This window comes from Numida meleagris, chromosome 12, assembly GCF_002078875.1.
Source record: "Numida meleagris isolate 19003 breed g44 Domestic line chromosome 12, NumMel1.0, whole genome shotgun sequence".
NCBI lineage: Eukaryota > Metazoa > Chordata > Aves > Galliformes > Numididae > Numida > Numida meleagris.
Window position 1 is genome coordinate 9,793,992 of NC_034420.1, and position 19,642 is coordinate 9,813,633.

At 62.0% G+C, this 19,642-nt stretch overlaps 2 protein-coding genes across 2 annotated transcripts; one reads left to right on the forward strand and one right to left on the reverse strand.

Moving 5' to 3' along the window:
- On the forward strand, positions 6,264 to 10,068 carry GPRIN1 (G protein regulated inducer of neurite outgrowth 1). Its single transcript, XM_021410848.1, has 3 exons — positions 6,264 to 6,298; positions 6,623 to 6,795; positions 7,742 to 10,068. Exons 1-3 carry the CDS (start codon positions 6,264 to 6,266, stop codon positions 8,935 to 8,937), a joined length of 1,404 nt encoding a protein of 467 aa, XP_021266523.1. The 3' UTR covers positions 8,938 to 10,068.
- CDHR2 (cadherin related family member 2) lies at positions 10,226 to 19,356 on the reverse strand. Its single transcript, XM_021410774.1, has 32 exons — positions 18,389 to 19,356; positions 17,943 to 18,000; positions 17,662 to 17,727; positions 17,442 to 17,581; positions 17,290 to 17,343; positions 17,066 to 17,155; positions 16,568 to 16,657; positions 16,368 to 16,490; positions 16,138 to 16,281; positions 15,989 to 16,064; positions 15,784 to 15,890; positions 15,482 to 15,709; positions 15,250 to 15,405; positions 14,917 to 15,081; positions 14,709 to 14,770; positions 14,384 to 14,624; positions 14,066 to 14,302; positions 13,838 to 13,907; positions 13,141 to 13,755; positions 12,807 to 12,878; positions 12,506 to 12,555; positions 12,272 to 12,423; positions 11,956 to 12,058; positions 11,790 to 11,878; positions 11,642 to 11,716; positions 11,479 to 11,556; positions 11,341 to 11,401; positions 11,113 to 11,237; positions 10,928 to 11,038; positions 10,758 to 10,835; positions 10,609 to 10,669; positions 10,226 to 10,458 (listed from the first exon to the last, which is right to left on the reverse strand). Exons 2-32 carry the CDS (start codon positions 17,986 to 17,988, stop codon positions 10,339 to 10,341), a joined length of 3,885 nt encoding a protein of 1,294 aa, XP_021266449.1. The 5' UTR covers positions 17,989 to 18,000; positions 18,389 to 19,356; the 3' UTR covers positions 10,226 to 10,338.

Here is a 19,642-nt window from a genome sequence, read left to right on the forward strand (position 1 = left end):
TGGTGACAGACCCCTCCCCAAGAGCTTTAGCTGTGAAATGGAAGCAGGAACCCTGATCTAGCAGCCCCTGGTGAAAGTTTTGGCTCAATGCAGAGTAGGAGCTGACAGGACAGAGGCTGCTTTGGTGAGTTACAGGGTTGTGAAAAGCAGACCCTGTGGGACAGGGGCTTCCAGCTCAACCTGTTTTCATCACCCCCAGAGTTCCTGGATGTGATGTTCCAAGCACTGCACGCTGTTCAGCTTCTGAGAGCTGATCTCAATAGGAAACAGATGCAGTGAGAAAAACAGCCCACTGTGCAGCACCTAGGCACAATCTGAGCAACCCTCTGGCACCTCATACTGACGGGGGCTGTGGCACCAGCGTGAACAAGAGCCATAGTGGTAGCATGGTTCTTGTTATGGGAACAGATGATTCTGCACTGTCTGCCCCAAAGCTCTTGCTAGCTTGCTGCAGCTCTTAAAAGCAATGCTGTTTCCTAAGACAGAAAAACATCCTCCAAATGAGCAAAATTTTATGCATAAGTGGCCACAGGCTCTGTCTTTCTCATTCTCTGCCACATCAGCCATCAGGGGGACGCAGGGGAAGGGCAGGAATGAGAAAGACAGGATGGTGGGCAGCAGCTCTGGGTGCAGCCTCAGTCCAAAGCCTCCTTCCCCACAGCAGGGAGCCATGATGAGGAGTGAGTATTCAGAGGAGCGCATCTCGCCGCCAAGCAGCCCAGCTGCAGGGTGCTGGGCTCAGACAAGACTTCAGCTTCATGGCTTTCAGTTTTTTTCCACCTCCAAAGAGCAGTGAGCTCAGCAGGATCCGCAGTCAGCCAAGCTGCAGGGAGCACGGACGGTGAACAGCAAGCATTAGGGCAGCAGTGGCTGGCAGAGAGCAGCAGCTGCTAGAGTTGCAGCAGGGGGAAGCACTTCCCCGCAGCTGTCAGCAAGCCTTGGCTGCAGGGGAGGGAAGGCCCTCCCTGGAAGCAGAGGGGAAGAGGCAGGGCAGGCCCTCTGAGCCCCCAGCCAGCTGCCTCCAGATAGCAGCTGCCTGAGCAGACCGAAGACTCACAGGGCACCCCAAGAGATGGGGGCTGCACCCACAATCAGGAGCTTTGCAGTGGGTAATGTGGTGTGGAGGTGCCAGCTCTCTCCGCCCAGCCTGGAAGAGCTCAGTGTCCTACCGCTGCTCTCTGCTAATGCACACACCGGTGTCGGTCACAGCTTCCATTTGAAGCTCTCAGCTGCAGGAGCTGAGGCTGCAAGTTCTCACAAGAAGCAGTGCTAGGAAGATGCCAAGGAAGTGGTTTTTTTTCAGAGCTGGGCTGCATGCTTACCTGCAGCACAAAGGCCTTGCCAGGCAAGCAAGGGCTCAGGCCATTGCAGTCCACGTAGTGCATGTTGGTGATGTCATTCTTGATGGCATCCAGCATCCTGCACCCGGTGGTGGAGTGTCAGCCATGGACCCCTCCCTGGCTGATGGACTTCCCACTTACACAGGCCTGGGCACTGATGTCCTGCAAGGCCAGTTAGGGAAGAGAAAAATTAAGGCGTCCCCTGGTCCAAATCCTCTATATAAGCACCTTTAGTTAATTGTGCATTTCCCAAGTCTCAGCTTCCCTCTCCCAGCCCTAAGCCTCAGTTAAACAAGGGCAACACACTGGCAAAGGCCCCTGGGCACAAACCCTCCTAGCACCCACAGCATCTTGAGCTCCAAACCAGCGGTGTCGGAGCTTACTCCATACCCCAGCATGTGGGTGTACGTGTCAGCTATCCAGGACATCTTCTATTCCCTGGTACTGACATCAGGGACCAGCACATCAGTCCCAGGCCCTGTGGAGGTGGAAAATCTGTCAAATCCTATCTTTGCAATTCAACTACTTTGCTCCAACCTATGGCATGTGTACAGCCAGATGGTTTCCACAGGCTGACCATGTTCTTGGGCACACAGAAGACTGTGCATCCAAAGCCTGGTGCTGCCCATACATCATGGTGCTCCCAGTTTCCATCAGGCATTTGCATCTTTGGCTTTTGCAGGGTCTTTGCCACATCCTTTCTCAACTTTCAAGTAAACAAGAGAATGTAAAGATTTATTGCCTTGTAACTGGCACCTGCTGAGCTCTCTATCACAAGTGAAGGTTGGAGAAACATTCCTTCCTCCTTGCAACTGTGAATGCCAGCAGGGATCAAGGACAGTAGCCAGCCCAGACTCTGACCAGCAGCACCTACAGCACAGCCTGGGCCAGCTCTTGTGCTTGGTGCTGCACGAGGCTTTCCCTGCTCCAGATTCACAACAGAGGTAGAGAAAAGCAGTGAAGTGACAGCAGAGCAGCAGGGCAGTGGCCAGTGCTGACAGGCAGTGCCTGAGCTGTGGTCCCTGTGCCCTGCCCAGCCAGGCGGCTGCTGTCTGCTCCCGTGCCTGCAAACCACTCACTTCTTACATGATGGGGACAAAACCACTCTCCCCTATAAATCCCTTTTTGGGCGTCTCTGCAGTAAAATGCCTCATTGTTTTCTCCAGCTCATGTTCCTTTTAGTGCAGTAACACTAAAACACGGTAGTGACTATAGGCCCCAAGGTATAGAACCCTTCCCTGCCTGTACACAGCACACCCTGATGCCTGCAGGGAGTTAATCCATAGCAGCTGAGGACCCTTGCTGTATCAACAAAGAGATGCGTGAACTCCTGGTCCCTCTGCCCCTTCCCCTCCCACTCCTTCTCTGATTTGCACCTTCCCCCAGCACAGCAGGCAGCACGGGAGCATCTCTTTCAGCATGTGTCTGCCCGCATGCACTGAACCATAAATCAGAGTTCACCACCCCTCTCCCCCACCCCGAGCTGCTTCTCACAGTCGCTGGATGAGTGTTACTCACCACAAGCATCTTCCCCCCCGCTTGTCAGAGTGCATCACTGTGACACACAGAGAGGAAGGGCTGTGCAAATGGAGCATGAGTTATGGGCCGTCAGCAGAGGAAGGAGGGGGTGAACTCACGGAGTGTTTCCTAGGATCAGTCCTCGCATCCCCCATGGCACCACCAAAAAGAATATCTGGAGAAGACCCGGTGAGGCGGTCAGATGTTCTCTGCACGGATCCCCTTGCCACGCACAGCTCCCTCCTAACGCTGTGTGACCTGCGCGGAGCAGATCCGACGCCAGGGCAGGATGCAGGCCCTGAGCCTGTCACAGCCACCAGCAGGCAGAGCCGAATCCATGACAACACAGAGCCTGTATGCGAGAAGCACAATGCCTGCCGCTCCCTGGTGAACGCGAGCGTCCCGCAGCCCGGTGCTGCATTCTGCAGCCGCAGCAAGCCTTAGCCTCGCACATCTGTGCCCAAAGGAACATCCCGCACTTCTAGAGCTCTTCTGATTTTCAAAGCTCCTAACAAGCTTTTCTGACTCACTGTACCACAACCCCATCCCGTGCCCAAGTCACCACGCGCTTTGTATTCCTCTTGTACTTCTCCGCTACGGCACATTTGTATGTCATTAATGCAGCCAGGGCTTTTACTTCACTGACACCGATTGAACTGCTGAAACGAACCCCTGGGAAAAGAGAGAGAAGAAAGGCAGAGTGCCTGCCTGCCTGCCTGCCACAAACGGCACGGAGGAGATGTAGGAGAGGCTTTGAACCTTCTGAAGCAGCAGCATCTCGTCACAATAGGTGATCAGAAATCATTCAGCCGGGCTCGTGCCTCCAGACAGCCGTGGCATGGAAAGCAATTTCCTAACAACCAGCCATCCTGCGGGCACAGGGCTGCTTTGGGGAGTTCTGATAGCACAGCCCAGCACCTGCTGAGGGTTGGGGCTGAGCCCCCTCGTGCTCTGAGCAGCCGTGACTGCACAGGCTTAGGATGTGATACACCCTCAGGAAGCACGTGGTGCTTAGGGTAAGGAGTCAGAGGGATGTAGGGAAGGCCACACGCTGACAGCAGGAGGGGGCTGAGGGTGAGAGCAGCAAAACCAGCGCTGGTTTTGCTCTAGCCCCTCCACTGCCCCACGGTCCTCAACATGGCGACTGCACCCGCTGAGCACCACGCCGGAGCATGCAGCTCTCTGATTGGCTGAGCCTTGGCAGGGTGGCCACCAGAGGGCGCTGTGCAAAGTGGCCGCGAGGCTTTCCTGATTGGTTGCGGCTGGGAAAAGGGGGAGGGGCCTATGGAGGGAGGAGGGGCATAGAGTGGTGGGGGCGTGGTGGGTGGAGCCAATCAGGGTGGGGCAGCTTGGGGGTGTGGCCAAGTGGTGGGGTGTGGCCAGGAGCAGGGGCTGCAGAGCCACATGGCTGGTGCAGCGTGTGGGGAGGGAGCCATGCGGGGCTGTGCTTCCAGAACTCCTGCTGGCCCCGTGCAGGCATCTGCAGCTCTCTGGCCGTGCTCTGAGTCTTGCCTGGGAGCCCCAGGGCCCGGCACCGGCAGCATCTCCACCAGTTTGGGTGCAGGCCAGGTGGTGTACGCACACTGTTGCATTCACGTGTCGCTGCCCGTGTGCGTGGGAGGCAGGGCTGCATCGCACAGGGAGGGGGCTGCCACGCTACCTGCGCCCGCAGCCCCCTCCCCGCGGGGAGGATGCGCTTTTCAGGCAGCTGCCTGGCTTCCTCTCGAGCCGGGAGCGCGGGAGTGCGTTGCCAAGGCAATGGGGACCATCTTACTCATCCTCCTCGCTATTGTTATCCTGCCAGCCCGGAGGTGCCCGGGTGGGGAGAGGAGGAGGAGGAGGCAGCTGGCCTGGGAGGAAGGCTGGCTGCAGGGAGGGGAGGAGATGCGTGTCCCCCCATATCACCATCTTATGGGGATAGGAGCTGCTGATGGGTGAGGGGAGAGCGGGGTGCAGGGAAAGGGCAGGTAGGGTGTGAGCCGGCAGCGCTACGGCAAAGTTCTGGGCAGGGGGATGGGGAGAGACATGATCCCCTCCTCTGCCAGGACCTGAGTCCACCTGTGGTGTCCCTTGTCACTCTGTGCCCCCCTTGATCCCCTGATCCCCGGCGGGGCAGCATGGGGTGTAAACTCACAGCTACATGGGATGTAAACCCATAGCTGCACCAGGCAGGGTGCATCTCACCTCGCCTCTGCTGCAAGGGGGAGAAATGGGACAGTGAGCAGCACAGAGCTGGGACCAGCACAGAGCATGGGGCACAGCCCAGCAGTGTGACAGCTCGTGGCCATGCGAACGCGTGGCGGCTGTGAACGCTGCTTGTGCATCGCGTGTGACAAGCCGCTGTGGTGCAACAGCCGGCACGAGGTGCTGCGTGCTCGGGGGTCTGGGAGCGGGGTCTGTGCTCTGCAGCACTGCGCACCCACGTGTGTCGCTGCTCACACGTGTGCCACCCTGGCCTGGCGGGGTGCCTGGCAGTGGTGTGGGGGTGCCCCGGGGTTGCAAGGCTGCGCTCTTTATTTTGATATTCTTCCTCCCTATTTTTAGCATTCGGGGTTTTGTTCCAGCCTCGCTGTTTACTGGAAGGAGCATTTCCACCGCCAACCTCCCCTGTCTCCAGGCAACCAGGTGTGCCAGCTCCCACCGCGCTGGTGCCGACTCCGCACCACCCTATAGATCTATAGGGCTGGGGAATTAATGTTAACCTCGAGGCAGAGGAACCCTATCTCAGGGTTAACATGAATCCTCCTGGCCCCAGACTCACAGCCCCATCTGCCGCAGGGACCTGTTGCACCACCCTCTCCAAAGTGGTCCCGGTGGCACCCATGGGTTCTGGGATGGATGAGAGGTGGCCAGACTGGCATGTGGCTGCAGGATGCACCACGGAGGCTGTTCCTCCCTCGGTCCCCACTGCCATGGAGGGACCACTGAGGTGGACTCACTCTGGCTGGGGCTCCGCACGAGGTGATGGTGCCCTCCGCCACCCCACTGCGCGGTGACACGCGAGGGGCTCACCTCCTGTCCCCACGCGTGGGGCAGCGCCATTTCCCAGCGTGACATCCAGCGGCAGCGGGCTGCTGGCCCCGCAGGGTTGTTGGGGGGCAGGCGGGGCCTCGGGGGGTGTTGTGAGCCCCGAGGCGATGCTCGCGGGCCGCCTTCCCCCCCGCAGCGCGAGAGGGAGTGCGTGGGAAGGAGTTAGACAAAGCCTGAGCCCGGGAGCAGAGGCAGCGCTGCCGGGAGGGAGACGGGGACGTTCTCCCTTCCCCATCCTCCCCCCCGGGCGAGGGTTGAGCAGAAGCCCTCCTCGTCCCCTCCGCGGAGGCAGAGGGGACCCGCACGTCCCCGTCCCTCGGGCTGGCAGCCGCGGGGTGCAGCGGGCAGCGGGGCAGCGCCGGTGGCCCCGCGGTGATGCCCGGCGGGGAAGTGGACATCTCCGTCACCAGGTAGGAGGGGGACGGGCTCCGTGTCGCTATCACCCCCACCCAAGGGACGGCACCAAGGGGCTCCTGCCAAGGGGCCGCCGGCCACGTGCCCCCTGCACCCAGGTGTAGCTCGTCCAGGAGGTGCCGGGTGGATGTGCGGGGCAGGAGCCCTACCCGCACCCGGGGGCTGTGTCGGGTGCGCCACGGGTAGGGGATCTCACGGCCGGGGGATGGGGGTGGGGGTGAGGTCTCCGGGCGGTGGGGTCCCCGAGCTGGGGGGACAGCGCCGGGTCGATGATGCCAGATCCCTCTTCCCTCCCCCCCACAACCGGGCCCCCAACACAGGAACGGGCGGTGCCGGCGCGGGGCGCGGACCGGGAGTGCCGCTGGGGGGGGAGCGGCCTGGGGCACGGTACCGCCCCCGCCGCCGCCGCCGCCCCACGCATGCTCCGCCACCGCCACCGCGCCGGAGCGGAGCGGAGCGGGACGGGACCGCGCCGGAGCCGCCGTCGCCGCAGGTAACCGAGGCCCCGGGGCGCGCACGTGGCGGGGCTCTCCCGCTCCTTCCCGGAGCCCTCGGGGCGGTATCACCGGGACGGGAGCGGCCGCCGCCTCCCACCCTTCGGGGCTGCGGCGGGGGCGGCTTTGTTCGCGGCTCGGCCGGGGCGTGCCCACGCGTGTCCACGAACGTGTGTGCCCGGAGCCATGTGCCGGCGGCTGCGTGCCCGTGCTTGCGGGCGGGAGCGCGTGTGAGCGTGTGCCTGCGGGTGCGCACACGCGTGTTCGTGCCTCCCCGCGTGCACACGCGTGTGCCCCGGGCTGGATGCTCGCAGGGTTGGTTCGGGGCGGCTGGCAGCCGCGCGGCCCCGTGGGGAGGTGTCACGGGTGGGACTGGAGAGCTCCGTGGGGAGAAAGGCACGGGGGGCCGGGGAATCGTTTGGAGCTGCTTGTATGACACCGGCTTGTGCCCCTGGGCCACGTGGCCTCGTGTGGGTGTGGGTGCTCTGTGCACGGTGCCCAGCTGGCACCCCCTGCCCTGCCTGGCAGAGCCCCCAGTGTGCTGTGCAGCCCCCGGCCCCTCCACTTGCTGCTGCCCGCGGGCCAGTGGGTACCCTGGGCTGGGTGCCTGCATGCATGGCCCTGATGGGCGCCCTGTGCTGAGCATCCCTAGGGCTCTACTGAGCACCAGAGGATGCTCTCCAACTGCTCTCCCTCTGCAGGGTCTCCAGGCCACAGCCCTGTGGCCCCAGCAGCGAGAGCAGCCCCTGAGTCCCGCTTGAGGCTCAGTCGCACTGAGGGACGGCTATTTTTGTGGTAGGTGGCTGACACTGTCCTTCCCTTCCTGGGGTGGGCACTGTGCTGGAGCACTCTGGGCGCAGCCAGACCTGTTGTCACCTGTGGCGTGGCAAGAAGCAGTTGGTGACTGATGATGCCCGGCTCACCACCCTATCACCTCTCTTGCAGGACTAGCATGGGAGAAGCCTTCCCTGGGCATGGGCAGCACTAGGGAGCCCGAGGCCCTGCAGCTGCTGAGCCAAGTGGCCGAGGATGCCTGTGAGCCCAGTGCCAGCTCCTCAGGCTGCCCACCAGTGGGTGAGCGCTTGCCCAGTTCTGGCTGCACCGTGAGTGGCCGTGGCATGAGGACCTGCTGCGTGGCTGAGCCCGAGGCCCTGGGCACTGTGGAGAAGGTGCCGGTGCCAACAGGATCGGGGAGCTGTGGGGCAACCGGTGGCACTGTCCCTGCCTGCGATTCTATGGAGCCAGGGGGCACCCAGAAGGAGAAAGCCACCCCCGTGCCCCCCCTCCCTGAGCCCTGCCTCAAGGCACCCAGCAAGGACGCGGGCAGCGCGCCGGCTCTGACCAAGCACGTGGCATTCCTGGAGCCATCGGCAGGAGCTGAGCTACCCTCCCCGATGCCGAGCCAGGAGCAGCCCCAGGGTGGCACAGGGGGCACCGAAACCCCCAAGCAGCCCCAGGGAGTTGGGGAGCAGGGCAGAGCCGACGGGAGCACCGAGAGCACCCAGCAGCCCCGGACTGCCAAGCTGCTCTGCGGGTCCTACTCGTTCGAGGTGACTCCCCCGCAGGACGCCGGCATGCAGGACACGGGGACGCAAGTGGACAGCCGCGCATCCCTGGTGTCGGTGGCATTGAGCCCCATGAGCCCCCCAGATGGAGCTGCCGCCTTCACGTTCCCCAAGAGAGAGCTGAGCTCTGCCCCACGCCCAGAGCCCTCCAAGAAGGACGCGGAGATGCAGGTGTCCATGCCTGTGGAGATGCGCTCGGTGGCCACCGGGCCCATGACGCCGGTGGCCAAGTCCCCACAGGCCTCGTACCCCGAGGTGCACGTGAAGGGGGTGGTGGAGGAGGCTCCAGAGCCCATCCGGGAGGTGAGCTGGGACGAGAAGGGGATGACGTGGGAGGTGTATGGGGCCTCCATGGAGGTGGAGGTGCTGGGCATGGCCATCCAGAAGCACCTGGAGAAGCAGATCGAGGAGCATGGGAGGCAGGCGGTGGCCACCCCGCAGAGCACCCGTGCCAGCTCCGTCAAAGGGGCTCCCCATAAAGGCGAGCCCAAGAGGCAGCCCAGCGTCTTTAGGGCCCTTCTGCAAAACGTCCGGCGGCCGCGGTGCTGCTCCCGTGCCGGCCCCGCCATGGAGTGAGCCGCTGCCCGCCCCGGTGGGATGGAGGGGACATGGGGAGGTGTCCCTGCCCTGCGTCCCGAGACTCCCGCTGCCGGCGTGCAGCACTCCAGGCGGGTGGTGATGGAGAGCTGCAGGTGGGGATGGGGCGTCTCCTTTGCTGGGGTCCCCCCCAGCCCTGGGACACGAGATGGGTGCCAGCTCTCTGTGCAAGGGGCAGGGGCCTAGCTGTGGCTCAGAGTTGGGCCCATGGGCAGCAGCAGAGCCACCAGACCCTGGCTGCCCACCCCACTCCTGTTCTTGCCACGTTGGCATCGTGTCCCGCTGCCATGCCTGGCAGAGGGACCGTGGGGCCGGAGCACATCTGCTCGGGGCCATCAGCTGCTTGTCCCTGTCACTGCAGCTGGAGGCACTTGGGGAGGTTGTCCCCATGGTCCCCAACCCTCCCTGGCTGCAGTTGAAGCGCGGGGAATGTCCTTGTCCCAGTGGTGGGGAAGGAACCGTGCTGCCTCCTGGCCATGCTGCTGTCAGTGGCACCCAGAGCCCCCGGGCTGTCCCTCTGTGGGTCCCCCAGTCTCGCTTACTGTTCCCCCCGGGGCCGCGCCAGCTGCAAATTGCTGCCACTTTTTACCGCTGGGATTTTGCAGGGGTTGGGAGGGAGGGGGGGGCTTTTCTTGAACCGTGTTTGCATTTTTGGAGCTTTTTAAGAGATACTTTCAGCCGTCAGCCACCTCCTCCCCAGCAGCCTGCGGGGCCACAGCTCTTTCAAAACACTGTCCCTATATCCTTGCCGTGCTGAGCAGCACCAGGAGCAAAGTCGGTGTGCCGGGGGGGTGAGCACCCCGCTGCCAGCAGCACCTCGGTGTCAGTGCCAAACTGTGGGACCCCACACCTCGCCCCCTCCCCACCCAGTCTGACCCAGTGCACAGAAGTGGCCCCACAGATCCCAGGAGCACCTGAGCTGCGGGAGGCTGCAAAAATTGGGGTGCTGGGGAACCTTCCACCCGCCAGCCCACTCCGGCACTATGGCTTCATCCCTGACTTTCTTCGTTTTCCTCTTTGTTTGTTTCTTTGAGGGTGGGGGGTGAAAGGGGGCGGGAGAACTGCACTTGTCAATTTGGGTGTTGGGTAATAAAACGTTGCAGAAAGCTCCGCGGCGCTGCCAGCACCTCTCCATGGGGATGTGTGGGGTGACAGACAGCGGGGGGGCACAGAGCCCCGTGGTGACACCGAACCCCTCCAGCCTGACCTCAGCCCACCGCCTACTTCCAGGAGAGGGGACCCCGTGGGGCCAGCACCGAGGGGCTGGTGGCCATGGGACACTGTCACCACGTGAGATGGGTTTATTGCTGGCATTGAACACGACATCGCCAGAGCAGCTGCCCGAGTCCCGCTCCGGCCCCTCTGTGCCCCGTGTGCCGCTCACAGGTCGGTGGTGTTGAAGGTGGTGTTGATGTAGGCCGTTTTGGGGGGTTCCTTCATGTTCAGGGCGGCCACCAGCACCTCGTCCTCAGTGGAGTCTGTGGGATGTGGGCTCCCTCTCTGTGAGAGAGCACAGTCAGAGGGGTGGGGGCAGGGACATCCCATCCACACCCAGAGCTGGGATGGAGAGAAAGGGACTCGAGGGTCCAGCAGTGTGCGGCACAGCAGAATGGGGCTGGGCGGAGGGAAGGGGTGTTCCCTGCCTCTTACCTTGGCCTTGAAGTTGTCGTCCTTGGGTGAATCCACCTTGTTTTCATCCAGGGAATTGGTGCTGCAGAAAGGGGAGGGTTAAGAGGTGGTGGCAGCAAGGGGACCCAGGGTAGCAGCCCTATGGCCTTTGCGCTGCCCGTAGAGCTCACCTGGCCAGTGAGCTGGTTTCTTCGTGGAAGCCCAGATCATGGGATGGGTCCAGTGAGACGTTCAGCATGGGGTTGGCCCTGGCCAAGAGTGGGTGGCAGTGAGTGACTGTCCCCGTGGGGCCAGCTGTGTGGGAGTGACATGGGGACATGCACAGAGAACCTGCATTCACCTCTCAGCGTTGTACTTGTTGGTGCCGGGGATGCCTGCTCCCTGCACCACAGCTGGGCTCAGCGTCGTGGCCGCCTTGAGAGCCTTCATCGCACTCAGCTTCCTCTTGTAGCTGTGGGGATGGCGATGGTGAGTAGAGATGTGGGGACAAGGGGTCTATGGGGACACGGGGTGGGTGCATGGTACCTCCTAATGGTCAGCACCAAGGCCAGGGTCATGACGAGGATGAAGAGGACCAGGAAGGCTGCCAGCCCCGCGATGATGCCGATCATCTCCTTCTCCTTGCTGGGCTCTGTCACCTCACCGGAGCCCTAGCACACAGTGGGGCTGAGGGCACTGTGTAGGCATGGGGAGCCCCAGGAACCACATGGGGCTGGTGCCCTGTCCCTGCACCCCTTGCCCGACCCCACTCACGATGATGGCCAGGCCCAGGTTCACCAGGTTGGCCAGGACCTGTGGGTCACTCTGGATGAGCCTGCCAAGGGAAGCAAAGCAGGATGAGCAATGAAGTGGGCAGCAGTGCTGGCACGCAGCTCCCTCCCCAGCACGCACGGGCTCAGCTGGTTGACGTCCAGCGCTGTGCCATTGCTGTAGACGAAGTACACCTCCATCACCGACTTGGGATTCACCCTGCAGGGACAGGAGGAGGGGGTGAGCAGGTTGCGGGGCATGGTGTCCTCCCCATGGCCAATGCCACCACCACACCCCCGCTCACCGGGTGGCACGGCTGTCCTCATAGTTCCGGATGGCTGCCACGTAGACCCCTGCCTTAGTGGCGCTGGTCAGGGCCCTGCAATGGGGTTATGGGTTAGGTGTGTGTATAGGGAGCAGCAGGACCCACAGTCCCTGCCAGGCCCCCGTACACTCTGATGCTTTCCAAATTGCTCTGCACTTCTTCCACTGTTGTCACAAACTGGAGGAGAATGCAGTAGCTCTTGTCCACTGAGAAGATCTGTGTGGGGACAGCAGAGTGAGAGGGGCTTAGCAGGGCATGGGAAATCCCCAGAGAGGGGATGGGGTGACACTCACATTGACAGTGGTCTGTGTCGCGTGCTGCGGTGCCGTGCTGTCCTGAGCCTCCACAGTCACCTGGTACTGCCCCTTCAGCGAGCTGTCCAGGTTGCTGGCCACCCTGGGGGGATGGGGACATCAGCATCCTATGGGGCTGGGTCCTCCGAGCACCCCACCCTCCCAGCAGGCTCAGGTCCCTGTGATGGGGACCAAGGATCTGGGGATGCCCTCCCTCCATCCCTTGCCTGTGCCCCTGCCATGTGGCAGAGGAGCAGAGCTGGGATCAGCCCGCACCATGCAACCCCCTCAGCTCAGCCCAGCCCCATGGCATTACTGGATGCTCCCGGTGTAGATGTCCTGCTCAGATGAGGTCACCACTTTGAAGAGATTCTCAAAGGGCCGCTTGACCCCACCTTCCTCCACAAGCACCACGCTGATGATGGAGAAAACGATGGTTCCTCCCAGCCCCGAGTCGGCGTCAGTGGCCTGCGGGGACAAAGCGTGTCAGCAGCATGGGTAGGCAGGGACGGGTGACCCCAGCTCCCCAGGAGTGTGCACAGCTCCTCACCTTCACAGTAGCCACTTGCAGGTCCATAGAAGAGATTTCGGGGACAACCACTGTGAGGGACAGACATTGCAGTTGTGGTGCTGTGCAGCCAAGTGTGCTGCAGACCCCATGCCCTGCATGCCCCATGGCTCAGCAGCACAGGTGCAGCCCTGAGCACCTCGTGCTGCTCTTCATGGGGAGCAGCGGGTTGTCCCAGCCTGGACCCCGCACTGCTCACAGCCCTCTGCTGCCTGGGGAGCTGGGCAGAGCCACGCAGCAAAGAGCAGCACATGGACGCTGCATCCTGAGCCCCTGTGCTCACCAAAGGTCCCGGAGACAGGCAGGAAGATCGGTGCATTGTCATTAATGTCTGTGATCCGGATCTGCAGGGTTTCTGCCAAATAACCACAAACACAGAGCACTGGTCAGCCCTGCTCTGCGTCCTCTGGGAGCCACATTCCCTCAGCTGGCCCACGTCCCTGGGGCAGGGACCAAAGAGCTGGGGACACCTTCCCGCCAACCCAAAGGGACCAAAAACCTGAGGACATCCTCCCTCCATCCCAAAGAGGCCCTCCTCTGGGGAAGTGGGAGCTCCAGGTCCCATCTTCCTCCCTTCCCTGCTCATGGTGGACACAGGGTGCGGGTTCTGCCTGTACCGTTCTGGCTGTAGTGGTTGCCTTTCTGGGTGTAGAGGTCTTCAACCCGCATGGTCAGCCGGACCAAGTCACACAGCTCGTAGTCAATGTCCAAGCTGTTGGCCAGCACCGAGCCATTGGGCAGCAGCACGAACCAGTCCCAGCACACCTCCCCAGCGCTGCTGTCGCCCTTATAGCAGGTGATCGCCAGCTCCTCGAAGACCAGCGAGTGGTTGGTGTCCGGGTCGGAGGCAACCACGGTGTGGACCAGACCCTGCTGCGTGCCGTTCTCGCTCACACTCACGTCCCCCAGCGAGGACGGAAGGATGGTGGGCGGCTCGTCGTTGACATCGAGGATGTTGACCAGCACCGAGGCATTGGCGGTGCTCCCTGCATTTTCTGCGGCTGTGTTCTCTGCCAGCACCACCAAGGAGAAGAACTTCTCCTGCATGGTGTCATAGTCCACGGTCACGTCGGGGTCGAGGTACAGCCGCCCGCTGTAGTTGCCCGGCCCCAGGCGGGACGAGCTGATCAAGAAGTTGCTGGAGCCAGTGCTCCTCTCCAGCTGGAAGGAGATGCGGGAGTTGATCTCTGTCCGGTCAGCATCCGTGGCCACGACGTCCCCCACGAAGGACCCTGCAGGTGAGGCAGACTCTCAGTGTCTGTCTGTCTGATCCCAGGCACTGTTTGTCCCACAGCCTGGCCACCCTCTTCATACCTTCAGAGCTTTCAAAGACAGAGAACTCATAGGACTGTTGGAGGAACATGGGCGCGTTGTCATTCACATCCTGCAGGAGATGATAGCTCGTGAGTGTCACCATGCTGGAGATAGGGGTTTGGCACAGAGCAAGGGACAGGAGCACGGACACCTGCTCCCTGCTCTAAATGTGGCACGTGGAGACACGGTGCCACCTCTGTATCCAGTCTGGCTGAGCCCGGCACTCACCGCCACAGTGATGGTGACGTTCACCATCGTGCTGAGCTGCGGCACCCCGTGGTCATACACCTCCACTGTCACCACCAGCTGCCCCTCCTCATCGTCCACGGCCTCACGGTCCAGCGGCTCGTTGCTGTGCATCTCTCCTGTGATCTGGTTGATGGTGAAGTTGTTGCTGTACAGCCCTGGCACGATCCTGAAGCCCAGCTTGCTGTTGGGAGTGCCATCCTCATCATTGTCGATGGCCTGGAAAGAGAGCACAGGGGGATGGAACGGGGTTGTCTGCAGCTCGGGACAAACCCTGACTCCTCTGCTCGTGGTGCTCACCTTGATCTGTGTGCTGACGTTCTGCCCCTCTTCCACGGAGATGAAGTAGGAGCCGATGACGACAGGCTCCTCGTCATTCTCATCCAGCACAGTGATCTCCAGCAGCGTGATGCCTCTCATGTTACCCCCGTCCTCAGCTTGTAGGTTGGCGTAGTACACAGAGCGCATCTCCCGGTCCAGAAGAGACCCATTCCTCACCAGCACCACCCCGCTCGTGGCATTCACCATGAAGATTTCCCGGCTGCAGCACACACAGACCCATCACTGGGGCTCCAGCCCTGGGCAGGCAGCACCCACAGCCCCCCAGCAGCTGTGCCCCACGTACATGCTCTCCGGGAGCAGCTGGTAGGTGATCTGGCCACCAGCACCACTATCCGGATCGTAAGCCTAAAAGAGAGCAGAAAACATCAGGAGAACCTGCTTCAGTGATGAATGTGAGGCACTGGGTGTGGGCACCGAGCACCCCAGAAGGCGGCCCCAAGGATCACTCTGGTGTGACTGCCCAGGGGACATGAGCTGTGCCCTGTCCTGACCGTGATGGTGGCGATGACGGTGCCGTCAGGGCTGTTCTCCATCACACTCAGGTTGTAGGTGCTCTGCGGGAACTCGGGGGTGTGGTCATTGGTGTCGATGAGGTCAATGGTCACGGTGGCTGTGGAGCAGCAGTCTGTGGGGTTCCCCGTGTCGTTAGCAATGAGCTGTGGGGTGAAGTGACAGTGTCTCGCATGGATCCCCAAGTAGAGAGAGCTGTCACGTCTGGCCCAGCTCCTCTGAACCAAACAAGATGTTGTGGCCAAGCCATGCTCTGCTCTCATCCTTGCAGGGGAAGAGTTGTGCCCCCAGGCATGTGGGGAGCAGGGACCCACCTGCACCACCATGACATGGGTGATCTCATAATCCACAGCTAATGGGTCTTGCACGAGGATCTGCACCTCCCCCGTGCCCACGATTCTCGTGGGGGAGACAGTGAAGGCGCTGGCATTTGCGCCCTGCAGGTACAGCTCAAAAGTGCCATTGATGCCCTGTTGGGGAGATGGATGTGGGGTGAGGGTGGTGGAGCACTGGGACAGCAGCACAGACCCAGGGACGGGCTTCCACCTTGTCTGGGTCGTGCGCAACAATGCTGAGGTTGGACACGGGCACTTTGGAGGAGGAGTGCTCCATGATGCTCCCCGTGAAGTTGCTCTGGGTGTGGTTGAAGTCACAGTTGGAGAGGGAGCACTGGTAGAACTGAGGCTTGTTGTCATTGACATCAGTCACCAACACTGTCACCAGCGTGCTGGCCTCGGCCACGTTGCCATAGATGTCCAGGTTGTTCTCACGCGCCTGTGCAGGCAGAGGAGCGGGTCAGGGCATGTGGGGCGAGGAAAGGAAGGGGGGTCTCATGCTGTCCCACTCACCCTGACTTCCAGCAGCACCTCCTCGCTCGGCAGCTGCTCGCGGTCCAGCAGCTGGCTGACGGTGATGGTGCCCGTTGTGGAGTTGATGGCGAAGGGGACGCTGGTACCTAGGGGAGAGCAGGGACCAGGTTCAGCCATGGGGAGGGCTGCTGGCCGCTGGAGCCCAGCTGCAAACCCCCACCCCACCCCATGCCCCCTCGCTCACTGGTGAAGCTGTAGGAGATCTTATCGTTCACCCCCGTGTCTCTGTCCATGGCGGTGACGGTCAGCACCGTGGTGCCCTGCAGGGACACAGCCATCAGGGCACAGCCTGGGGACACCTCTGGCCCCATGGCAGTGGATCGGGCTGCTCACCACTGGGCTGCCCTCGGGCACGGAGCCAGAGTAGGGCTCATTGAGGAAGCGTGGGTCCAGGTTGGGCACATCGATGACGGCAATGGACAGGTAGGTGGTGCTGTTCTGGATGACCGTCTCCCCATGCAGTAGCCCTCCACCGTCCTGGGGGCACAGCACCTGTTAGTCCCACATCACCCTGCCCTGCCACTCTACACCCACTGCCCCCACCTGGGAAAGATGTCCCCCACCTGGGCAAGGATCTTCAGCTGGAAGAACGTGTTCATGGTGTAGTCCAGCGAGTTGTTCAGCACCACGCTCCCGTTGGGCAGGATGTAGAAGAGCCAGTGGTTCTTCACTGTGTCTGGGATCACCTGGGCAGGGGACATTGCCCCACGTCACCAGACCTGGCCCATGGGGAGCCCCCACCACACAGAGCTATGGTGCTCACCTCCTGGATGCTGTAGCTGACTCTGGCAGCAGTCCCAGTGTCAGAGTCGATGGCAAACACAGTGTAGATGATGCTGCCCACTGTCGTGTTCTGGGCACACAGACAGGCGGTGGTGACATTGCATGGGATGGCAGGGTTAGGGTGCTGACCCCAGCCCCTCCCATCCCCGTTTGAGGCCCAGGGCTCCCCATGAGCAGCGGCTGCACTCCACTAAGGGTCTCAGCCCCACTCCCTGACTACACCCTGAGCCAGCCTTGCCCTGTCCCGGGCTGAGCAGCTCCACGGGCACTTCCTGGTGAGGTCAGAGTCCCAGCAGGCACCAGCCCCACTGGCACTGATGTGTCTGCCAGTAATACCATCACTGCACACCGTAACCACACGTCCAGGCACAGTGTCACTGCATGCTGTCACCACACGTCACTACTGCCTGTTGTCACCAGGCACACCCATGCCATGGGAACCACCCGCCCATGGGGCTGCCAGGTCCCAGGAAGGTACCTCGAGGACAGAGGTTTCATAGGGCAGGTTCTGGAAGACTGGTGCGTTGTCGTTACGGTCCTCCACAATGATGGTTAGGCGCTTGGTGACCTACAGGGTAAGCTTGGGTGAGGGACATGGACTTGGCCAGCACTGCCCCCTGGGCAAAGCCCCACCAAGCATCACTGCCAGCCCCAGTGAGACCCTGCTGCGACCCCGCTGGACTCCCCGTTCCCAGCACTCACCGGATCATTAATCCCATCTGATACCGTGACAATGATGATGAGCTTGGCCTGGGACTGGGGAGATAAAGCAGGGCTCGGTCAGGGCACGCAGAGCTCAGACTCAGGCTCTGCCATCCGTCCCCATGGCCCCATCCTGCTGTCCCTGCCCTCACCTCACGGTCCAGCAGGCTCCTCAGTGTCACCACACCTGTCTGTGCATCGACATGAAAGTAGAAGGCATCTGTCCCAGAGATGCTGTAGGTGAGCTTGTCCCCATCTGTGTCATAGGCTATCAGCTGGAAAGCCATCTCACCTGCGGACAAGGGGACAAGGGCAGCATCAGCCCCAGGCTCTTCCCCCATCCCCAGCAGCCTCCCCCCGGCCGCCCCTCACCTATCTGCAGGTCCTCAGGCACGTACACAATGGTCATGTTGAAGAAGGGAGCTGTGTTGCCTGTCGCTGTAGGGAGACCATGAGCTGAGCACAGGGGAACACATCTCCCCCTCCTCACCCCACATCTCCCGTTCCTCACCCTCCCCTGTGGTGCTGTCCCCACCACCCATCCCCCAGTGACACTTTTGGGGGTCATGGGTGCCCCCAGGGAAATGGGATGGGGCTGAAAGCATCTCCAGTGCTTCCCCGCAACCCAGGCCTGCACTGAGCAAAGTCCTCACCTGCTGCCAGGAAGAAGGGGAGCAGCAGCAACGGGTGCCATGCCATCCTGCCTGGAGCCTGTGGCACACAGAAGAGAAACTGCGGAATATCCTGAGCCCCCCCAGGCCCACTGGGAGAGCCTGGGATGGGACTGTGGCCTCCAGGGGAATAGGTCCCATGGGGACACAGTGAGGAGACAGGGTTGGTCTCTAGGTTCTGGTGACCACAGGGGTATTTGGGGACCCCAGGACTTGCTCCTGGGCACGACTGGAGGCTGCAGCACTCCAGATCACCCCAAGTCCCACATGGAGCTCCAGAGTGAGCTGTGACACCCCACAGTGTCTCCCCCTCTTATATCACAGCCCACGGGCAGCCCCACAGCTCACCCCCTCCAACAGACATTCCCCCACCCCAAACCCACACTGTGGTGCCCTTGGGGGCCCAGGGTCATGCTGGTATACCTTACCTGCAGCCACCTCGCCGGGATGCTGCCGGCAGTTACGCTGCGCTTGCACCCTTACAGCAGAACTTTGACTCCTGCAGTAAACAAGTTCACCAATGATTAACTGCAATTAAGGGGTGAGAAATTGCTTTCCCCTTTCTCCTCCTTGTTTCTCGTCACCCAGCTCTGGCCCAGCCCAGCACCTGCTCCTCAGCTCCAGCCCCCAATGCTGGGGGCCATCCCCATGGCTCATCCACCCCAACTCGCACCCTGAGGACTCTGCCTGTGGGGCTGCAGGGGGACCCCAAACCCAGGGGACTGGGGAGGGGCTGGGGAAGTGCCTGGCATCCCCTGGGCTGCGGACAGTGGGGTCTCACCAGGACACAGGTGGGCACCAACCCAGTGGAGCTGCCGCTGGGGCCCTGCGCATCCCCTGCTGTGAGGTTCCCTCCCTGGGGGGGGCCTAGAGGGCTCAGCTCTGTCTCCCTGACCTACTTCAGCCCCGCTGGGGACAAGGGTGGATTGTGCGGCTCTGCTCATGCGGAAGAGGGCTGGGATGTGAGCATGGGGGGCACAGACAGCCTGTCCTGGCACTGCAGGACCTCCTGCCTGGCCCCCTTCGCCTCTATGCACCAGGGCGGATCTGAGAGGTCAGGGTGCCCGCACAGCTCTGCCCGCTCCAGAGTGCCCAGCCCCCTCCAAGGCCCTGCTCCACCCCATGCCAAGGGCCAGGACAAGGGTGAAACTCTCAAGGGCTGGTCCAGGATAGCCCCTAGTGCTGGAGGGCTGCTCTGCCCCAGGATCCCCCAGAGCTACTCAGGGCTGGTGCAGGACATCCCACTGCAAAACCTCCTGGATTGTCCCGGGACATCCCCAAACGTTCCAGCGGTTGGCCTGGGGCACCCCCAGCACCTCCTTCGCCATTCCCATCCAGGTCCCCATCCTATCCCCAATTCCATCCCTGTCCCCAACCCTGAAACCATCCCCATTCCCGTCCCCGAATCCACCCCCGCTCCCCCTGCCATCACCATCCCCCTCCCCATCCCTGTCTCCATTCAGGTCCTCATCTCTCTCCCCGTTCCCATCCCCGCGCCTCTCCCCGTTCCGTTCCGCTCCGTTCCTCTTTGTGCGCCGCCGCTCGGAGCATTACGGCGCGCGCTCCCCGCAGCGCGTTTCAGCTGCGGCGCTCTTGGGCGCAGTACGGCGGTGGGGCAGGAGCGGACGCGCCCACAGCGGCGCGGCGCAGGGCGGCCGGTTCCATCGGGGCGGGAGCGCGGG